Consider the following 23,713-nt stretch of genomic DNA (forward strand, 5'->3'; position numbering starts at 1 on the left):
GTATTGCTTAAAGTTTCAACCTCCAACGTGAACTATAGTATTTCATTGAGTATCTAACTGCTTCAGTCTCCCTTTGTACAAAAGCCACGGCTTCAGTAATCCAAGTAACCAAGTCAATGTTTTCAATTGATGTAGTTGTACAATCAGATTTCATATGTCTCTACAAGAGGAAGTCGAGGTTTGAAGGTAGGGAATGATATTGGTCCACCTTGCCCAATAGTGTTGTTCATGTGTCTCATTTAATCAGTTGTGGATAATACTTCAAAAGTTAGCAGGAGTTCCATCGTGTTGAAACCACAAACATTGTTCTTACATATATTAATACAAGAATTATTTCCCTTGAAAAAGTAGGTATGTTGGGAAATCCAACAGGTCTGGAGAAACACACAGTGAAATCAATCAATCTTCTAAGATTCCAGCTAAAACATTGACAGAAAACTAATGTTTCCTTTGCTACAATTTCATGAGGTTTTCTGCAGCCCACACATATCTGTTGTTGGAAATAAATATTCCGTAACGTGTGAAACTGTTCTCAGCCATGAAGAAACACATTTAAGGAATGCTGGATTGTCATCTTATTACGGCGAAACCAACGCAAGAAATCTACTGAACTCTGGTAGTCATGGTGTTCAAGGACATAAATTCTCTGTGGATGACACGGGTGCAATTTTTGTTGTCAAATGAATGAAGAGAGAGTACAATGTAAACCATACTGTAAGTTAAAGCCAGAATCTGAAACTGGCCTCCTCAAACCCAGGCTGTAAGTCCTGATTATAATAGCCCGTTCAGTTCTCGCTCTCCTATACCAATATGAGAATGTGATTGTGAAACTTGTATTATAATTTATAATAACAGGCACCATGAAATGTTACCTTCTGATATGTTGAAGGTCAATTAGAGACGTCATACAAAACAGAAACAGTGTAGAAACACAAACACCTATCAGCATAAAACAAACAAAATACCAAATAAACAGAGGTAAAGACATGAGTAAACACTTGTCCAGCTCAAGGGGTATCACACACCAGATGACAGGTGCCATCTGCCACAGGCTTCAGCTGGTATATAAACCCAAACCACCATTACTTACGTCGATATCTATTCAGCCAAAATGGTTGCTCAAGTCCTGATATTCACCTTGCTTCTGCAGGTATGTACTTTAAATAGACAAAATACATCATTATAACAATAACAAAGGAGTTATTTGGTACAAAGTTACTACAAAAATCTTAATATTATAAAATCCTCAAACAAAATAAAAGTAATTTGTATACAAATTCTCTATATTTAATCTAAACTAGTCATTTTCAAGAGAGGAAAAGGTGTATCAATACTAACAAAAATTAAAATAAATAAATTAAAAATATATATTATATATAAAAAAATTACGTATAGTTCACTTTTGTATTTTGACATAAAAACACAGCGTTTGACAATCGATAAAATTATACAGGGTGAGTCAGAAATATGGTAACATATTTTAAGACGTGATTCTAGAGCTAAAAATAAGAAAAAAATGTTATATAAAGGTAGGTCCGGAAACGCTACATTACTGAGTAATGGCTGGCGAAAGATTTTGCTTTGTTTTCAGTTCACCTGGTGAAATTAAGTGATTCTGAAAGGTTTTGTTCTTACTTTTTAACTCAAATAAGATAGATTTATAAAGAAAATCACCTGAAAAATCAAATAAAACCATTCTAGAAGTTGTAGTGTGAACAGTTTTTGAGATAAAGTATGCAAATTGCCAAAAATCTAATAACAAAAATACCGTCTTAAATGTTTGATGGCGAATAACATTGTTAAATGACCAATAAACAAATTGTTTTTCCTAATACATATTGTAGAGAATTTAATTCTGAAAACAACCGTAATAAGCAAAGTTAACTAAATGTGTAAAAAAGTTATGATATTGACTCCTCACGTATTACACTACACAGCAATCTTTTGCTGTTTTATAATAAGGAATGAGTATCTGATTGGTAAAAGCTGGTAATAATTAATCATTTAAACAACAACTGTTTCAACATTTTTAAATAATAAATAATCAGCTGGGTATTTAATATTAGATGACATATTATGTCACCTCATTGTTGAACAAAACAACAAACTGTAAAGATACTATGTGCTTGTGTTAAGTATTTTAACCAGTTATTTCCATCCATTTTATTAGTGATTTTGTGTTGTGTGTTTCATTTATTAAAAATGGAAGGTAATGTTCATGTGTATTCAAACTCTGAATTAGCAGACATGCATTTTAATGTATGGTTTGGGACGCTGCAATAGTACTTCAGCAAGACGTCTGTATCAAGAGAAATTTCCTAACCACAGGTGTCCAAGCGCAAGATTTTTGCCACTATTCATCAACGCCTATCTGAAACAGGTTCTTTGAAGTCTTTGAAGCATAGTAATGCAGGCATCGCCCGATCATGTAAGACTGTTGAATTAGAAGAGTTGGTTCTTAATGAAATTTATGATTATCCTGAAAAGAGCACTAGAGAATTGTCACTACAGTTCAATGTCAGCCTATCTAGTATTCGGAGAATACTACACGAGTACCAGTTACACCCATACCACTTCCAGCATGTCCAAACTATTTTGCCACAAGACTACGCTCCTCATGTTGTTTTTGTCGATGGCTTCTGTTAAAATGTGCTGATCCAAACTTTTTAAATACAATTTTGTTTACCAATGAGGCTCACTTTACAAGAACAGCTATCATTAACTTCCATAACAACCACATTTGGGCAGACAGAGATCCTCATGCTATAAAACCTAATCGCCCACAACATCAGTTTTCAGTAAATGTTTGGGCTGGAATTTTAGCAGATCATTTAGTCGCATTCGTGCTTCCTCCCAGGCTTAATGGCGGGGTGTACTTGAACTTTTTAAGATACGAGCTACCTAACTTGCTTGATGATGTACCTCTGCATTTGCGCCAAAACATGTTGTTTATGCAAGGGGCACCTGCGCACTACTTTCTGGCTGTTCGTGGACACCTACATGAGAGTTTCACAAATCAATCGATAGGCCGAGGTGGACCAGTTTCATAGCCAGCAAGATCACCGGAATTAAATCCTTTGAACTTTTATCTTAGGGGACATTTTAAAACATTAGTTTACTCTTCCCCAATAGATACCATTGAAGAACTCCGATTAAACATTTCTAATGGAATAGAAACCATTAAGCAGACACCTGGAGGTTTTGAACGGGTCTGAAACTTGATGAGAAGACGCCTGATAGCGTGCATTTCGAACAACAGAAGTCATTTTGAGCATCATTTTTAATCTTACGGTGAGGCTTAAAGCGATTGTAGATGTTTATTGTATTTAAAAATAAATTTTGAACTAAAAATATGTTTCTTTATCACGAGCTGTTAATAATCAGATACTCATTCCTTATTATAAAACAGCAAAAAATTGCTGTGTAGTGTAATACGTGAGGAGTCAATTTCATAACTTTGTCTACACATTTAGTTAACTTTGCTTATTATGGTGGTTTTCAGAACTAAATTCTCTACAATCTGTATTAGGAAAAACAATTTGTTTATTGGTCATTTAACAATGTTATTCGCCATCAAACATTCAATACGGTATTTTTGTTATTAGATTTTTGGCAATTTGCACACTTTATCTCAAAAACTGTTCACACTACAACTTCTAGAGTGGTTTTATTTGATTTTTCAGGTGATTTTCTTTATAAATCTATCTTATTTGAGTTAAAAAGTAAGAACAAAACCTTTCAGAATCACTTAATTTTACCAGGTGAACTGAAAACAAAGCAAAATCTTTCGCCAGCCATTACTCAGAAATGTAGCGTTTCCGGACCTACCTTTATATAACATTTTTTCTTATTTTTAGCTCTAGAATCACGTCTTAAAATATTTTACCATATTTCTGACTCACCCTGTATATATATATAATATATATATATATATATATATATATATATATATATATATTATATATTATTATTTTTTATGTATATATATATATATATATATATATATATATAAAACTGTGTCCATTTTAACTATGCCACCATTGTAAAAAAAACTACTAAAATAACAGAAACGTGGTAACATAACTCCTTTTTTAAGGCAAATAATTCTTGATTTAATACATGTAAGAACAATGTATGTAAGACAATGTATGCGGTTTCAACACAATGGAGCTCCTGCTATCTTAGGAAATATTATCCACAAGTGATTGAATGAGACACCCCATATCTTCTTGCAATTTTGAATATAAAATAACATTACAAAACTTGTGTTGTCTTGACAACTTTCTTTTCAATATGGTCATACAAAAGCTACAGCCTACCCAAGATTTTTTCAATGCCACATTTGCCATATATGAGTGTTGAAGGGACAATAGGATTTCAGGAAATTACCATAATTTGTTTTGCAAAAATAAAACACTATGTTTCCAGGATCAAAATATACCCTTCTCTTCAGGTGTGAAAAACCCCTAATGCATAGACCTTAATGCACAAAAATCTTAAAACTAAAAACTGGTGATCAACTTACCACATGTTAAACTAAATTTGAAAACAAAAATATTGTATTTTAAAATACTATTTGTTTTTCTCAAATTTAGTTTAGTGTGAATTGTAACAAGTTTATTGCCAAAGTTTTTAGTTTTAACATTTCTGAGCATTTTTATCCTTGAGTAATAGAGATTTTTAACACCTTAGGAAGAGGGAAAATTTCAATCCTCAGGACGATGAAATATGTTCAAAAACATATTATTCTTTAAAATCTTTCGTTAAAAACAAATCTTAAACTAAGAACACAAATACTGTTGTGAGAGTGAATTTAAATGTAAAATAAGCCAAATGTGATTTATTATTAAATAGTCTATTAACATCATGTCCATAATCAGAATTAAAATTTTAGTGTATTAATAAATCACCAACATGGGTATAAGTAGTATAAGATTAGGTACTGTATACTTGTTTGTCAGCTACGATGATCATGTTATTCTCAGTATTTCATTTTTTTTACTTATGACACACGCACACACACACGTGCGCAGGGAAATGGAAAAAATAGGTAATAAATTAGAAATGAAAGAGAGTAAGTATCTCCACTTTTTTTGGTACTGTGTATCTATTGAGTGGCTCATAATCAGACTATAACATTATATAATATATATATGTCTAAGAAAAAAACCAATAAATACCTTGAAGTATGAAAAGAGAAATTTTGTCCAATATTTCCATACTACTTGTTAAATTTAATTTTATTAAGTAAAATTCACATTTTATGTTTTAGGCTGCAGTGGGTGCTCCATTCTTTAGTACATTACAGTCAGCCTTCCAGAAAAGCATGCAAAACTTAAGAAATGGAATGTCTAAAATAACCACTCCTATTTCAAATGTTGTGTCCAAGATACCTAACACAGCTTCCAATGTGGTAAGTGCAATGGGAAAAGGAGCATCGACAATAGCATCATCTGGTCAAAAAGCTCTGGGTACAACACTCAATGCCACAGCACAAATGGTGGGCGCCGGGATGAATCTGGGAACCAAGGTAGCTGCTAACAAGATGGCATTGGTGGGCTCCGGCATCAGTGCTGCCGGCAAGATCGGAGGAGCTGCAGTCAATGCTTCCATCAATGTGGGAAGTGCTATGGCCGGAGCAGTTGGTACTGGAGTGGAAGCAGCCGGTAAAATGGCTGGAGCAGGAATGGGAATGATTAGCACCGGGATGGACACAGTTACTTCACTGTCTGATACAGTAGCAAACATTACAGATACCGTGGTTAATGGCGTAGGATCCCAAATTCAGAGTGGCATCAATACTGTTGGTGACGGCATTTCTTCAGCTATCAACACTGCAGCAAGCAAGGGAAGCTCTGTGGCAGACTCCGTGTCAAACACAGTGACCAATGCTGCCAACTCTGCGACCAATGCTGCTACCTCTGCTGCCAGTTCTGCTGCAGAAAAAGTGGCAGACGCTAGTTCAAGCACCAGTGCCAGTGCTAGTGCTGATGCTTCCACATCCACATAAATAAATGCAATAAATAACAAAAAATATGTGTTTTAACTGTTCCAAAATGTGTTTAATTAATTTAAAATTTACCAAATTCCTAATATATATTTTATGTAGTATAGAAAGATTTGATTTAACTATAAAACTATCACTGTCTCATAAAAAAATGATAAAAGATTACAGAAGAAATTGTATCACAACTTGACACTCACTTTTTTTTTCCATTTATACGAGCATTTACTAATTTTTTCGATTATTGTTTTTCCATTCCTAGAAAGTTTCTGACAATTATTATATGGAGTAAATCATAACCAAAACCAAATGTTACCAATAATGGTTTACCTGAACAGCACCATTTTATGATAAGTTTTTGTTTGCTTTTATTGTGTTTACTTAAGTCAGTTGGATAGCATTTCTATTTTGTCATATATTTGTTAATTGTTGTATTTTATGGAATAAAAGATTATTATCATTATTCCGAATAATTTACTGATTTGCATCTCTTGTTTGATACTTTTAGTTGAATTAACAAAGAAAGTTTCGACAAATACTGAAATAAATTTTAATGCTACTTTTTCTCCTGATGATGTTATGCCCTATAAGTCTGTCCGTGCTGCTTTGCATACAATTTTACTATTTACTATGCATTCAACAATCTTTTACAGCTTTTTGTATATTCCTTGAATATAGTTATTTAACATTTTTATTGCAGTTTCTTCTTGCATTTGTAACTAAATTATCCAATAATAACAGATTTTCCTTCACTAATTCTTGTATTAATCTTAAATTTAAATAGAATCGTTTTTTCCAACCATAGGAGTCTTTCTTTGTTTGAAGTTTGCTTTTGACAATGAAAGGACTGTGAAGGAAACATGAATTTTCTGGACATTTGCCATTGTTCAGTGATACAATACAATCACTTATATTACATTTTGAGATATGCAATCTGATCTATTCTTCAGGTAAATGACTACACTAATGCATGGCTACAACCTTCGTTAAAGTAAACAAAACATACCAGAGCCTAATTTTGCTGACAAATCGTTTATATTAGCTTGAAGTATACACAACTGAATGATATCTTAAGAGATTACAGATGTGACGTTTAAATTAAAACTTTCATCCTTTATGTTTGTGCTAACAAATATGCCATCATGATCAGACAAAGGAAATTGAGAAACACTTGAGAGCAAAATATTTAAGGAACAAAATCCGTATTAAGACAACGGTTGCCCCTCGTTGAAATGTTATTCAAATGGTTAAAGATCAACTGTACAACACATTTCACAAGTTCATAAATATTGTTGTATTTTTGTTACATAAACATTGATATTTAAACTTTACCCCGTACAATATTGTAAGAAGACGAGTGACTATATATAATGTAAAAGGTTTTCTAAATTTTAAAAACATTAAGGTTTACCTAAACATTACCTACAGACTAGTGATCAAAAATGATGTTTTAATTTCATAAATAAAACCCATAGCTAGGTCAATATTTACTTCGTCACAGAAATTACTGACATTACTTTCTGTAGATTTATAGTTGTTACTTATAAGTAATGAGAAATATCCTCCAATTAGTTAGTTTCTACAGAAATTACTGACATTACTTTCTGTAGATTTATAGTTGTTACTTATAAGTAATGAGGAATATCCTCCAATTAGTTAGTTTCTACAGTAAGCACCAAGACATTAGTAACCATTTACAGAGGCTAATTCTATCTCATCCTCCACAAGCCAATGGAGAAAGATTACTGATGGCATCAGCTGGGTTTTTAATTGTTGCAACAATCAAGACTCTAAACATAATGACAGCAAAGAATCAGCTGTTTAAAAAGTGTCACATTTTATTAGACAACCCATTATTATATTTATTCCCTATAAAAATTATGTAAAATATTGATTTTTAAAAATAAACTACAGTGTTCTCTCTATAATCCGGCACTTTACTCGCCTGGCCCTGCCAGTAATCCGGCATGTTATACGGGCAACTATTAAGTGAGTAGTTCTGTTTAGAGCGGGAGTTGAGGGTTGAAAACAGGTTTCTGTGCATGCCAATGTACACACGCTTTTGTCAATATGGTGCCAGTCTGCTGTGTGATATGTTTGCTAACTAACGTGCTGTCCTTCGTCATTGCAGTTTTGTGTGTTAGTAGGGCTATGAGTGAAACATGCTGCATAAAGCATGCGTAAACATAAAACATTATCGCTTGTGAATAAAAAAAATTTTGAAATGAATTGAACAGGATGAAACATTCTTTAGTCTCACTAAAGAATATGGAATTGGTTGTACCACAATCCATGACAAGAGAAAGAATAGTGAGAAGACACAGAATTTCTTTTGAAAAAATTAAAATATGATAAGTTTGCAGAAAACAATGAAGATATGCCAATTACCTCAGGTTGAAGATAGTCTTTATTTGTGGTTTTTACAAGAACGCAACAGAAATACATACTAAATAGTATTTCAGGAGAAATATTGAAAGAAAAGACTACATTTTCTACAAAAATATCATGAATAAAAATTACTTCCATGCCCGCGAAGGTTGGTTGGACAAATTTAAAAAATGATTCGGTATAGGACTATTAACTATGATAGGTGAAAAACTATCTTGTGATACTGATACAGCTAAACCTTTCAAGAAAGATATTGAAGAAATGGCTTTAACTCCAGGCCAAGTGTATAATGCGGATGAGAGTAGTTTATTTTGGCGGCTTTTACCTCATAAAACCTACATTTACCAAGCTGAAGCTAGTGTGCCTGGACGCAAACTAGCAAAAAACAAGAGTAACATTTATGCTCTGTTCAAACACCAGTGGTAAGCATAAGATGAATATGTTAATAATTGGTAAAGCAAACAAACCTTGGTCATTAAGAATGTTAATCTTCCCATTGATTATAAAGCTCAAACTAAAGGATGGATAACCAAGTCTATGTTCATTGAATGGTTTGAACAACTATTTGTACCAATTCCTCAAAAACAGAAGCTTCCCTAAAAAGCATTGCTTATTTTAGACAACTACCCTGATCAACCTCATGAAGAGGATCTGAACATAAAAACAGTTTTATGTTTCTACCTCCAAATGTAACACCCATTCTGCAACCTATGGACCAAAATGTTATATAAGCCATTCAGTATAAAGTGAGCCTTCTGTACATGGTTAGGTCGAAAGATGACAGTGTGATTACATCGCTAAAACAAGTTAACTTGAAAGATGTGGTTTTCTCACTTGCCAATGCTTGGGAAAATCTTACCGAAAAAGTGATTCTTCGTGGGCAAACCTGTGGCCTAACATGGAACTATTGGAGCAATATCAGAAAAAAAACAATCATTGATAACAGTGACTTAAATGAGCTGTGAGACATTTTCAATGACACTTTTTGTTTGTACATTTCAGTAATCCAGCAATACTCTGGTCTCATATCTGCCACATTACCAAGAGACTGCTGTATAATATTATTAAAGGGTTAATATTTGTGCAAAATATGACGTTGTAGGATATAACTTTTATTTAACTTTGACACATTTCATTGTTTAAGCTCAATTAATTTATATGTCATACACATTTTGTGTCAGCACCTTAAGGAGATTGCTACAATTGCAGTATTGGTTCACCCCACACACTGGTGGTGGGCAAAAAAAGATATTTTAAACCAGGCTCAAAATAAATGTTAAAGTAATTTAACACTTTTATAGAACCTGCTTGATTAGTGTAAATAATAGTGGACTCTATTTTTCTAATATAACATTTACATAAAAAAATTATAACCAATATTTAAATAACCTAAATTATTAATAAGGATATTATATATTTATATAGGTCAGTAATGATTAATAACAGAATAACTCTCGTAGGGATATTTTTAAGTGTGGTGGGTTTGTTGGAATTAGCTGAGCTTGAAGTAGTTTTTCATATTTTTATAAAAATAGGAGTTTACACATTCACAGATCTAGGTAAACTGGCATACAACAATGGCAGTGTGGCTTTGTAGAACAAATCCCTTGTTTACTGTAGACATCTTTGTTTGCAGATTGTGGCATTTCTTAATGTGTTATTGTATTATTATTTAATTTTGGTTTAATACCACAGACTGTTAGGTTAGTATATATGTAAATAATAGGAAATACATTTATGAAAATAATTTCTTTTTAATGCTGAATATAATATAGGTAATTTAATGAACTTAGAATGTAACAGATAGTTGGTCTATATCAGTGGTTTCAAACACTTTTCTAATAAAAATATTCAAAAACATTTGCTGTCTAATCAATAATATTACAATGTTGCATTTTTATAAACTCATATTATATGAAACAAAGAGAATTTATTTTCTAGAGAAATTACATTTGCATGGTAAATTTTGATTCAAGGATTGTTAGTATTCTTAACAAAATCCTTTATTCTAATACAAACTACTGTAATACTACATATATCTCAAAACCTAGCAGTGAGGAATTTCCCTTAATTTTGAGTTAAAGTTTTTAATCCATAGAAATTAATAGATGTGGGTATTTATCCTAGAAAACTTGTATTTTTTAGCAATAATAAAACTAATTACAAAATTAAGAATATTAAGCAAATCGGTGAATGGTGAAAAAACCGAGTATATTACATCGTAAATAGTATTGTGGAGATATGAAAAAGAAAACAAAAGAAATAGAAGGAAAAGAGTGTGTATAATCATCTAAAAATATAAACTGTTTGTTTACATTTTGCTGTAATGTACCAACTCATGTTATGAAGTTATTTTCTAGAATTGTTTGGTTTAATCCTCCAAGTGGTAATTAAGCCATGTTAAAGTGTTGGTCACTTTTCAAACATATTAGTTGGCTCCCTTAAATGTTACTTTTAGTATAACAATGTTTTTAGACATTATGTATTATATATCAAACGTTTCATAAAAAACATACTGCACATAAAAAGGTTTGCAATACCAATTACTTTGTGTTAAAATTGATACCCTTTTATAAAAGTTATGGTGCTTAAAATTTAAATGCTTGAGGTGTAATTTCTAAAACTGTACAACCATGTCCTAATGGCTAAAACAGAAAAAACATAGAATGTCTAAGATAAAATAAACTACTTTCAAACCATCTTAGTTACTAATGTGAGCAAACAAAAGATAAATGTTTTGACAATACAAAATATACACAAAACAAATTATAATATAAAAAAAGGAAAACAAATACGCCACAGTAAGCCTGACAAATAGAATGAAGTAATGCACACCAACAACTAACTTAATCAGCTGATTGTTATTACTACAACTTTTTAGTACTTCTGGTTTTGTCAGGGAAGAGATTAATCATTTGTAAGAATTTATAAGCAAACCAATTTATTGAATAAACTATATAGCTGTATTTATACTAAAACAAACATACTGTACTATACTGTAAATAATAGTACTTTAAAGTGGTTTAAACACATCACACAGCCTAATAGTAGCTTTTTGAGGGTTCTCTGTAGCCTGGTACAAGAAAAAAATACACCAAAATTACAGTAATTTAGTTTATTTTTAAGACAATTACATTGTAAGATTTGTATAGCAAATTTATTGTATAATTTTCTATTAGTGTAGAAACTAAAGAAAAAAAGGTAACACATCTACAGCGTAAAAAATACAATTTTGACATACTCTAAAATAGACATTTTATAAATAATATTTTATTGTTTACATTAAAGACAAATAATATCAACAAAGATATTACCATATTATACTAATAATAGACAATCTTCTGATAGATATTGTGGATTACGAAACTATAACAATTAACGGTCATGTTTGTAAGAGGGTTGGAACAACAATTTCTAACCATAATCTAATGCAACTAAAGTAATATACCTACAATTATACAAAATACATCAGAAATACATAAATCAACATTAAATTATTAAAGATGCATAAATATTGGGCATAAATTCTATACAATATAAAGCCTACTTAGATGTGTAAAATAGTCTCTGATTTCAGCTTATTACTCAATTTCAGATATTTACTTTCAAGAGTAATTCAATAAAATGTTAGGCATTGTTATAGTTTCTGCGTCCTGCAAGAAACGATCTAGAAAGTGGCGCAAAAGCACTTCTCAAACCTCCTGCAACTCCACTTTGCAGATTGCTTCCCAAAGTTGAAGTAGACTGAGATCCAAGATTAATATTTGCTCCATTAGTTCCAGAAAATCTGCTTCCAAGAAGAAAAGGAAACCTCAGTCCAGAAACTATTCCATTTGTAAGGCCTACTGCGGCCTGAGTAGCTCTATCAACTCCTACCTTCACACCATTACCTACCACATTAATACCAGAATCGATCCCATTGGATAACCCTGTAGTTGCTTGGGTCACACCATCAATACCAGCTTTTAGTCCATCACCTAAAATTTTAATTCCAGTGCCTACACCATTGGCAACTCCTGAAGAAGCTAAAGTTGCAATATCACTTCCTAATTTCACACCATCACCAATAATTTTAATACCTGAAACTAATCCATCAGCTACCCCAGTTCCCATTTTTGATGAACTATCAAGTCCTAATTTCAATCCACCATCTACAACTTTAACGCCTGTGTCAATGCCATTAGCAACAACTTCTGAAGCTAATTTTGCTACACCATCAACACCCAATTTCAATCCATCACCAACAAGTTTTACCCCTGAGCTTAACCCACTAGTAACATCTGAACCTACTTTTGTTGCTCCATCAACTCCCACTTTAATCCCATCACCAGCCAGTTTAATAGCAGAACCAATACCATTAGCAATACCGGAAGTCGTTTGTGTTGTAGTATCCACTCCCAACTTCAGTCCATCACCCAAAAGTTTGATTCCAGAACCAATTTCATTGGTAAGTCCTGAACCTACATTTGTTGCTCCATCAATTCCCAACTTCAGTCCATCGCCCAAAAGTTTGATTCCAGAACCAATTTCATTGGTAAGTCCTGAACCTACATTTGTTGCTCCATCAATTCCCAGTTTTAATCCATCACCAACAAGTTTTATCCCAGAAACAACTCCACTAGCCATTTCAGGTGCTACTTGAGTTGTGCCATCCAGTCCTAACTTCAATCCATCACCCAACACTTTTATTCCAGAACCGATCCCATTTGCAAGCCCCAAAGAACCTTGCAATGCAATATCACTTCCCAATTTCACACCATCACCGATCAATTTTACTCCTGAACTTAATATGCCATTGGCGATATCTGAGCCTACTTTTGTTGCACCATCAACCCCCAGTTTAACTCCATCACTAGCTAACTTAATACCAGAACTAACGCCATTCGCTATTCCAGAAGCTGTTTGTGTTGTGCCATCCAGTCCCAACTTCAGTCCATCTCCCAAAAGTTTAATTCCTGAGCCGATACCATTGGCAATTCCTGAACCTACATTTGTTGCACCATCAACTCCCAGTTTAACTCCATCACCAACTAGTTTAATACCAGAACCAACACCATTTGCTATTCCGGAAGCTGTTTGGGTTGTGCCATCCACTCCCAACTTCAGTCCATCACCCAAAAGTTTGATTCCTGAACCAATTCCATTGGCAATTCCAGAACCTACATTTGTTGTTCCATCAACTCCCAGTTTTAATCCGTCACCTACTAGTTTTATCCCAGAAACAACTCCACTAGCCATTTCAGGTGCTACTTGTGATGTGCCATCCAGTCCTAACTTCAATCCATCACCCAACACTTTTATTCCAGAACCGATCCCATTTGCAAGCCCCAAAGAACCTTGCAATGCAATATCACTTCCCAATTTCACACCATCACCGATCAATTTTACTCCTGAACTTAATATGCCATTGGCGATATCTGAGCCTACTTTTGTTGCACCATCAACCCCCAGTTTAACTCCATCACTAGCTAACTTAATACCAGAACTAACGCCATTCGCTATTCCAGAAGCTGTTTGTGTTGTGCCATCCAGTCCCAACTTCAGTCCATCTCCCAAAAGTTTAATTCCTGAGCCGATACCATTGGCAATTCCTGAACCTGCATTTGTTGCTCCATCAACTCCCAGTTTTAATCCATCACCAACTAGTTTAATACCAGAACCAACACCATTAGCAATACCGGAAGACGTTTGTGTTGTAGTATCCACTCCCAACTTCAGTCCATCACCCAAAAGTTTGATTCCTGAACCTATTCCATTGGCAATTCCTGAACCTACATTTGTTGCTCCATCAACTCCCAATTTTAATCCATCACCAACTAATTTTATTCCTGATCCAATTCCATTTGCAAATCCTAATGAAGCCTGTGATGCAATATCATTTCCTAATTTCACACCGTCACCTATAAATTTTACTCCTGAACCTAATATGCCATTAGCAATATCTGAGCCTAATTTGGTTGCACCATCAATTCCAAGTGTTACTCCATTTCCAATTAGCTGAATCCCTGAATCAACTCCATTGGTGATTTCTGATCCTATTTGATTTGTGCCATTCAGCCCAAATTGTAATCTTCCTTTACTGGTATCTCCAAATGACAGTCCGACTTCAAATGGAATGCTCCAAACACCCTGGAATTTAGAAAAATATTTTTAATACTTCTATGGAGATTTGGAGTAACATTTAAATAATAGTATTTGAGAGCTGAATTTTAAAGACTGCTTACTGTATAGCATTTAAATAATATAATCTGAGTACTGATATTATATATAAAATTACAATGCTGTAATGATTTGAACAAAATAAACGTAGTGTATTATTTACATCTCAAAGAGATTTGAAAATAAAATTCAAATGGTTTTTATTAGGATGTTTACAGTTTTTATAAGAACATTTTCTAATTGTAAATATTTTGTAATATTATCTGATACTTTAGTGCGTTTTTTTAACATGAAGAATATTTTATTGGTTTTATTACTTTTCTTTTACTTCTAAGTTTCATTGTTTCCCAATAATAATTATTAAAACATTTTTGGTGTAATAGGGTTGCTAAAGAAACCAGCATGCTATTGAGATATCTTTTGTAAGAGGCTGATCCAATACGGGTCATAAAAAAAGTGTGAAGTTGCAGAAAGCCTGAACATTCTTAATACTGCTTTGAATCTGATTAGATTCTATTTTTAAATTGCAAAAAAAGAGCTTTAAGAATTATGACAAAATTAAATTTTAGATCATCCTGTAGGTCTATATTTAAACAGCTAAATTTATTGATCATTCCATCACTTTATATATATACATATGAGGTCTTAATGTATACCCATAAAAACTAACCACCATAAAATATCACCACAAAAGATTATGATTACAATACAAGACAGAGAGACAGACTTACATACCTAATCCATAGAACTAAATGATTTGAAATGTCCCCTTATTACAAAGGATAAAATTTTAAAATAAAATTCCAATATCTCTATCCTCTTTGCTCCAGAAAAGTTCTCTATAAAATTAAAAAATATCTTAATAGGGAAAGAATATTATTCAGAAAATGATTTTCTAATGATGATACGTTCATTAAATACTCGTAAATTAACACTCCAACCATTTCAAAAATGCAAATTTCCACTGCATTTTATTTTATCACTGATTATTTTTAAATGTGTTTAATTTTTTGTAAATTATTTTATTTTAGGATAAGAATAGCTACATCTAGCTTTATTGAATTGTAGTATGAATTAAATTATAACTTGTACCTGTACCATTAGAATTTAATGTGTATATATCACTTTTGTGCGATTAATATTGATTACTAGCGGGCCCGGCGCGCTTTGCTGCGCATTTCAATAATTTTTTGCAAAAGTTGCCCGCGGCTTCGCACGCAATTTCCCGTTGAAAACAGTACACTATATTCACTTATTCTTTTTCTATCACATTCTAAACATTGCTGAGATAATTGATAGTCGTTCCATCGTGAGCCTCTTGGGCGTATTATGAAGGTATGTACCATATTCCTGCCTCTATCTAGCTGTTACCCACGGCTTCGCACGCAAATCTTAAGAACCGAAGTCCTTATATTACTTAGTAAATTTTTTTTTTTACTATAATAAATTTTAGATTAAATTAGTTATATCTCCGATGCCACGATTGAGCTTGCTTTGTTGTCTCGATCGAGAGAATATGTACACACGGAGTTTTGAGAACCATACTTCTGTCAAAAAAAACAACTAAGGTTGATTTTATAACATTCTTTATATTTGTAGCCAACGTAAGATAGTAATTATGATATCTGCATTACTCTTCTGATCAAGCATGAGCATGGTTTATATTAAATAAATATTGCAGTTAAAGGTGAATTTTTACGTCAAATTTGAATTGTATTATCTGGATAGTAAAGTCTATGTTTAACAGTGATTGCAAAAACAGTTTAAACAAAATTTGTCGTTTCTCTTAAGCTTACTCTATGCTTTAAAACTATAAGTGTAATACATGTTTACAAAGAACAGCTGATTAAAAATTTGAAAAGACGTTAACATATGTTTGCTGCAATGCATTTCTTATGGGTATTTCTGTAACCAGTGGGGCGGAATCCTGAATCGGGAAAGGGATGGGCATAGCTTATAAACCTTCTCCGTGGAAAAATACATATACGTACAAATTTTCATCATGATCGGTCCAATAGTTCACGATTCCATAAAGGACAAACATACAAACATTCATTTTTATATATATAGATTTATCAATGAATTATTAATTATGTTTATAATTTTATTTAGGATAAGTATATGTTAAACTATATTGACGAGTCACCTGTTCATTGTAGATCTTATCTACTACAATTATGTAATGTTACGTGACAAATGTCCGATTTCTGATAGGATTGTTATTAAGGTTTATATCTTTTTTATACCACAATGATGCTGGCTGGCAAGCTAGTGCCTCCTTAGCATAGCTACTGTGTATCTAATAAGGCATAAATGCAGATAAGATGTGTGCTATTGATTTAGTTGGTTTTGATGTGAATAAGACAGGCTCAGAGAAAACTGTATTATTATATACTGAATGCAGAAAGTTTGTCAGTTATATGGAACCACTCATATTTTAGACCACTATTTACTTTGTGTAGTTCCAGTATGATCAACCTTTAGTCTATAATGTAATAGGTTTGATAATATTCTGGTAGCTATTCTTTGATATTTATTTTCAATACATTTGCTTCTGTTTATGAGACGGTATATGTCTGATTAGTTGTACTTATATTACACACAGTTTTATATTATTTACATATACAATTAAAACCATTGCACATTGAAATACTTATCAAAAGAATACAAAGCCAGGTTATATAAATAATATTAAAGAGTTTATTTGAACTTTGTTAGCCTTTGTTCTTTTTGAATATGTTATGGAAGCTTGTTGAAAAACTTTAAATATGTTATATGAGCTATTTAAAAATAAAATCAAGTTTATGATTTTTGGTAATCATTCAAGATTTGTGTTGTGTTATAAACATGGACTTGAGTGGAGGATTTTAAAATTTTTGTTAGACATATTGTGGCACATAAAGGGTGAATAAAAAGCATAGGTACCCCATATTAACTCTATCGACTGCACCTAGAAAAACTAAACTCAGTATACATCTGTTAGATGCAAAACTGCACTTTTCGACTAGTATTACAAGATTGCCGCTGCCCCCAAAATACCAAATTTTGGACCCAATTTAAACATTTTAAATATGAATCACCATCAAGTTACACATGGTTTCAAACGTAATTTTTGAATGAAAATTAACAATGAAACTTAGAAGTCTCTATCTCAAGCCAGTACAAAATGATAACTAATTCAAATTTAAAATGCTTTGACCTGCATTTTTGCACTCCTGATTTTGGTATTCAAAGTCAAAGTCAAAGTCAAATATCTTTATTACATGAACATTAAGTACAGTAATTTTGTCAAGTTTTACAATAGAATATAAAGTAAGATATACATATACATATAGAGAGAGAGTTTATACAGCTTCCTTGAACTCTTCTATGTTGTAGATTCTCTTCTTAAGAAGGAAATTTTTGAGTGGTTCCTTTAGTGCATTTCCAGTTAGACTTTGTAAGTTCTCCGGTAGTAGATTTCTAAATTTTCTTCCTGCATAGGATGGTTTTTTCTCAAAAAGTGCTGTTCTATGCTGAGGCAGTATATATCTAGAGGCGTGGCGGGTAGGGTAGTTGTGGACATCTCCAAGGGTTTGCAGATTGAGTCGGGAAACATGTATGATAGATTCATAAATATAAAGAGCTGGTACAGTGAGTATCCCCAGAGTTTGGAATGCTTCTCTGCAGCTTTGTTGAGGCTCAAGATTGGCAAGGGATCTAATTGCTCTTTTTTGCAGTATCAGAATCTTATTCAGATTTCCATTAGAAGTACCCCAGATGATTAGGCCATATCTTATATGAGACTCAACAAGCGCATAGTACGCAGCCTTAGCTGCTGCTTGAGTACAAACTGTTTTTATACGTTTCATAACGTAAATTCCAGTGCATATCTTGTTGGAGATAGTGTTTACATGTTCAGTCCACGAAAGTCCACTGTCAAGTGTTAAGCCCAGAAATTTGACTTGGTTGAGGACAGTTATATCTGGGACATCTGCAGGTATTCCTTTTTTCTTGCTAAAGTGCACTTGTGTTGTCTTTTCAGTATTTAATGCCAGGTCATTTGATACACTATACTTAACAGCTCCTTGTAAAGCTGTTAGTGAGTTAGTGGATAGTTCTTCCGTAGAGTCATTTTTAACAAGGAGTGTAGTGTCATCTGCATACATTATACAGTCAGTACTATAGTTTTCAATAAAATTCAATTCATTGACAGTTCATTAAAAAATGTGATCATGTTCAAAGCGTTTAAAACTTGTTTGGATGCTGTATAGCATCAAATGTATTACTTTATGATGTAAATGAGTTTCTGGCGTACAACTGGGAAACCATACAATGAATTCCGAATAGAAGTGGGAAACTTAACGATGAAAGGTGCAAAAAGAATGTTGAAATGAATGTTCGATGAGGTATGAGTTGCCTAAATGGTAAAATTTTGATATTTGCTATACCAATCTATTTTGCCTATGCAATAAATACTTAAAATTGACTAATGACTATTTTCTACATGTTATTAACTACTTCAATGAAATGATTGTTTTAAAAGAATAACAACTTGCTTTGTGTTTGAAACTGTTTTCTTAATTTGAGAGCTATTTACTGATACCTTACTTTTTCTTAACATTTCTTCATTAATTATATCTCCCAAGTTCTGCTACATTATTGGAATTACAGTGCAACTACTTTTATCCAGACCTTTATTTATTTATTGGTTAATGAGATCAGTCTTATAAAATGGAGGAAGTCCAATTGTTTCAAGAAACAATTTTTTTTAATTTCTAGTTTGATTTGTTGTTTCATTAATACATGCACGGCATTCATAATGTGTATAATATAATCAAAAATTAACAATGTTTTAGTATGGTAAGAGCTTTATCATTGTAAATTTAGAAACTGTAAATGATTTATTTTGACAGACAGCCAGACTTCATCAGCGGAAATGATGACCTCAAAGCGTCTGCGTGATCATACATCCCTACAAAAGTGTACCAAAGACCAGTGGACTTGAAGGAAAGAAAAGTGTACTGAAGAAAACTGTCTGAGATTTTTTTATGAAACAGTAAAACTCATATCCTTTTATTTGTTTTCTCTGTGATTATTATTTGTAATACAAAATAACAAATTTACTATCTTTTACTTTTATATTTATAACAAATCAATTTTTTATTATCTGAAATCTATTTTTTTTTCTGTATTCCCGGTTCATCCAGATTTCCACTAATCCAAATCACTTCTAGTCTAAATTAATCTGGAGAGAATACATTATACTGTACTTATTCTTCTATCAAAGTAAACCTTTTCACCTCAACAATTCCTCATTTATGAGCTCTGTTTTGTTGTAGAACTGCCCTGGTCAAATCTATACTGTGTGTATTTTCTTAGCTGTTTATCTTAAATCAAAATTCTTAACCTTATGTCTCAATTAATCCAGGCATTTAAATTGTTTTTATGTCAAAGGAGAAACCAAAGAAAAATGAAAAAGTAGCATAAAAGGCATTGTACCTTTCTTCGACAGGAGCCAAAGATATGTTTATATATATATATATATATGTTAGCCTAATCAATTTTGTTTTTGTAGTACGAGGGTCTCTCTGAAAGGTTTGCGATATATGAAGAGTTGTTGTGCTAGACTTAGCAAATGTATGAATGTTCAAAGTGATCTCCTCTCGGACCAAAGCACGTTTGAAATATGATTTTTCATTTGCTGAAAGCACCCAACCACTAAATTTTTTAGAATCCAGTAAAAATATTTATGAATCTCATCATAAATTTTGAATTTTGAAGAAGTTATGACTGTGCGAATTTTTTGTTACATTGAAGAATCATCAGGAGTTCCACATACTGAGATAGGGTGAGGAAAGGGGGGATGCTCCATTATTTTAATGCCATTTTCAGCCAAAATAGTATAACTTTCAGCAGCAGGTTGGAAGAGGTATTGATGAATGCATGCACCTGATGAATGTTTTTGTGAGTGACAGCAGAATGTGGCCTTCACTAGTGTTCGCCAACTTGACGCAAATTATGGCCCCTTCAAAATTCTGAATACCACCTAAAAACAGTAGCACAGGATGGTGTTTCAGAACAAAAGACAATTTTGAACACACTCCTCATGAGACAAACTGACTTTAAAACCATAAAAAATCATGTCTACTGAAAATGCTCTCTCGATAACTCCATGATATTGAGCTTTTCGAATAGATGACAAAAGTACACTAATCAACTAAAAATTGCGGTCAGGTACTGACTGGTGCTCAGAAAATCAGATAAGAATGATAACATTATTGCATTATGCACCATCTGCATGTCTTCCAAAACTTTCAGTACGACTCTCATAAACTATTGAATCATATCATGTTTACTTTTGATAAGTGTCTAATTGTTTTGAAGAGATTTGTTCTCTCTGAAATTCCACTGTTAACACCATATATCTAGTAATATAATTTCTTATAAATTATACTGATTAAAACATTGAATTTTTACTCAAATTACCAAGGTTTTTGGATATGACCGAAAGACCATTTCAGTTATCAATTAGACTGCAGTGTAAGTAGGCTATTATCAGTGTTTTTTTTTTAACTCAACATACCAAATAAATATATTTTATTTTAATTAAATGATTGCTATAATTGTTGTCATACATACAGATTTATTTATTTGTTTCACCTGTTTCTCACATTTAACCCTTAGACTAGTACTCCTGCAATGAATTTGGGAGTGCACTATGTGCCACCTGCGGTACTCCCGATAGCTATGCGGGGAGCGCTGTGGCACTGAGCAGTTTTCACAATAATGTTTCGTGATGAATATTCTCTCTCCTGAATACATTAGTGATATAGCGAAATAGATCAGAAACAGTTATAAGTAGCTCCCGTCATACCACTAGATTGCAGTTATGTTTGTGTTTATTTATTTCAGTTCCAATTTATCGTCACCATATGACGATGTTCAATCAGTTTTTCTAAGCACACTCCACTGGTTCTATTCTGTATAATTCTGTTGTTATATGAGTATCTCATACAATTATGTTGTAACCTTATTTTTATGTCGCTGGTTGACCTGGTAGTTTGTAAACGTTTTTATGTGTTTACCGTGAGTAAATAAACGTCGGTGTTTGTGTAATTACGGATGTGCAAAATGCATAAGTGTAGTTAGTGTAAGTGTATGTGTAGTTATTGATGGTGTGTAAAATGGCAGGAGAAAAATTTTCAGTGGAACTTTTTGCTGAGATTTTTATGACTCTGACAGTGATAAAAATTGATGGATAAAAACTCACCAGTGAAAGGGTTAATGTAAAATGATCATATTGATCAATATTGTTGATAGTACAAAACTATCATCTGTCATTACGAGGTTAATCTTGCAAGATATTTTTATTGTAACTAAAGTTTTCAACCCAAATTTATTATTAAATAAGTAATTATTATTTGATTATTATTTTAATCATTTCATTTATTTTCGTGTCTAAATTATTAGGTATTTTTTCTTTGTCAAAATACATACAACTACATAGTTCAAGAAAAAAGAAATATCAATAAATAGTTTTTTAAATAAGAATATAAATTTATTTCCTTATAATCTTAAACAACAAACAATCTAATTAATTTTATCTATTATTATTATTATATTAAAATATAAAAGATCTCTAACTTTACTAAAAATCCAACTTACCTGCAAAAGAAAGAAGAGACAGGAAATAAATTTCGGCGTCAATTGATGCATTTCTTCATCCAAAATTAACTTTCCCTAAGACGCAACTACCTTATATATAACAAAAACCAAACACTTGTTTATTCATACCATGTCACTATTTTAAAATGCATAACTAAATGCTCTGTTAAAATGTAAACACATGATGTGTCTAATTTGTAGATCAGTTATGGTTTTGGTAATGTTTGACAGGATATGTTTGACACACATTACAAACAGCCATGTAGAGTAAATGTATTAACACTTTGACAGAACAAAGTAATAAGTAAATGATTGTAAACAGATATTATTTCTACAGTATAATAAAAGACAGTACTAGTACTACGCTCATTCTTACAGTGACTGGTTGAATATACACATTACATACAAGTAATAATGCATCATTTGTAAAAATACTACATAACAAGCTTTGTTTGTTGATGTTCAAGAGAATGATACACGCCTACATAATGTTCAATAATAAAAAAAAACAAACACTCAACAATTGGACAGGAAAGGAAATATTTCTTATGTTATTATATAAAAATGTGTCACTTATAGAAAGTTATATAGCGTTCTTAAAAATAAAGTTTTTTATAGAACACCGTATGGTTGCATATATTTACAGCAATAAAGCAATATAGCTGAGGTGTAATGTATATTTTTCAGGTAAATAACCTTTAAATCACTATCTAATTCATCTGCTCATTCGGAATTAGGTCTTTAAAGCGAATCTTGAGTTTAGCTCAATTTTACCTTCTACTAAGAGCAGACTTTGAGATCTGACCTTGTCACAGACTTCAATTAATTATGAAATCTGGAGTCCTGATATTAGAAGAGATCCAGTAAGACAAAGGGAGTAGAGTACCTTTTCAATACTAATTAGTACTTGGAAATTGAGCTAAACTCAACATTCATATTGGGTTTACTTTTTTCAAAAAGAAAAGAAAACCCATCTACATTACATTTCTTAGAAATAAAAAAAATATATATATATAAAGTATAAATATAAATAAATAAATATTTACTTTTGAACATTTGTTTACAATGATGAATGTAAGTATTCGATAATATCCATTTCAAAAATCCATGAGATTACAGGTCTTGTGCAGTGGAAAGAGTTAGGGTGCTAAAACGGTTACTTATTCTAAAGACTATCAAAGATTTTAGCGATGTCTGGATACAATCTGACATCAACGTAAAGGTTCCTGCAGATGGAACTGCAATGGGTAAAGCCGCAACTATTCTCTAGTTTTAAAATAAACATGATTTATAATGTGACGATTTGTATATATACTACATCTTTGTTTAACACATTACAATATTATAATGAGTATTATGTTTTATCGAAAGGAATTAATATCACACGTTTATATCAATACATACAGGCGTTACTTACAAATGTCTACATGGTTTGTTTACATTCACTCTCCTCTTAATTTTCACCAAAACTACCTTAAATTGTACCTGAGCAGAGCCAAACTTGCACCGATTAAC

General features: G+C 32.2%; 3 protein-coding genes across 3 annotated transcripts in view; 1 reads left to right on the forward strand and 2 right to left on the reverse strand.

Annotated features, from left to right (window-relative positions):
* LOC124359885 (oocyte zinc finger protein XlCOF6-like) overlaps nucleotides 1-23,713 on the reverse strand; it is a 66,668-nt gene that overhangs the window by 35,898 nt on the left and 7,057 nt on the right. The window lies entirely within an intron of this gene.
* On the forward strand, nucleotides 1,054-6,467 carry LOC124359886. The gene is made up of 2 exons (XM_046813000.1): nucleotides 1,054-1,150; nucleotides 5,273-6,467. Exons 1-2 carry the CDS (start codon nucleotides 1,112-1,114, stop codon nucleotides 6,008-6,010), a joined length of 777 nt encoding a protein of 258 aa, XP_046668956.1. The 5' UTR covers nucleotides 1,054-1,111; the 3' UTR covers nucleotides 6,011-6,467.
* LOC124359883 (uncharacterized PE-PGRS family protein PE_PGRS24-like) lies at nucleotides 11,493-22,311 on the reverse strand. Its single transcript, XM_046812997.1, has 2 exons — nucleotides 22,199-22,311; nucleotides 11,493-14,521 (listed from the first exon to the last, which is right to left on the reverse strand). The coding sequence occupies exons 1-2, from the start codon at nucleotides 22,247-22,249 to the stop codon at nucleotides 12,020-12,022; spliced, it is 2,553 nt and encodes an 850-aa protein (XP_046668953.1). The 5' UTR covers nucleotides 22,250-22,311; the 3' UTR covers nucleotides 11,493-12,019.

This window comes from Homalodisca vitripennis, chromosome 4 (assembly GCF_021130785.1).
Source record: "Homalodisca vitripennis isolate AUS2020 chromosome 4, UT_GWSS_2.1, whole genome shotgun sequence".
NCBI classification, from domain to species: Eukaryota; Metazoa; Arthropoda; class Insecta; order Hemiptera; family Cicadellidae; genus Homalodisca; species Homalodisca vitripennis.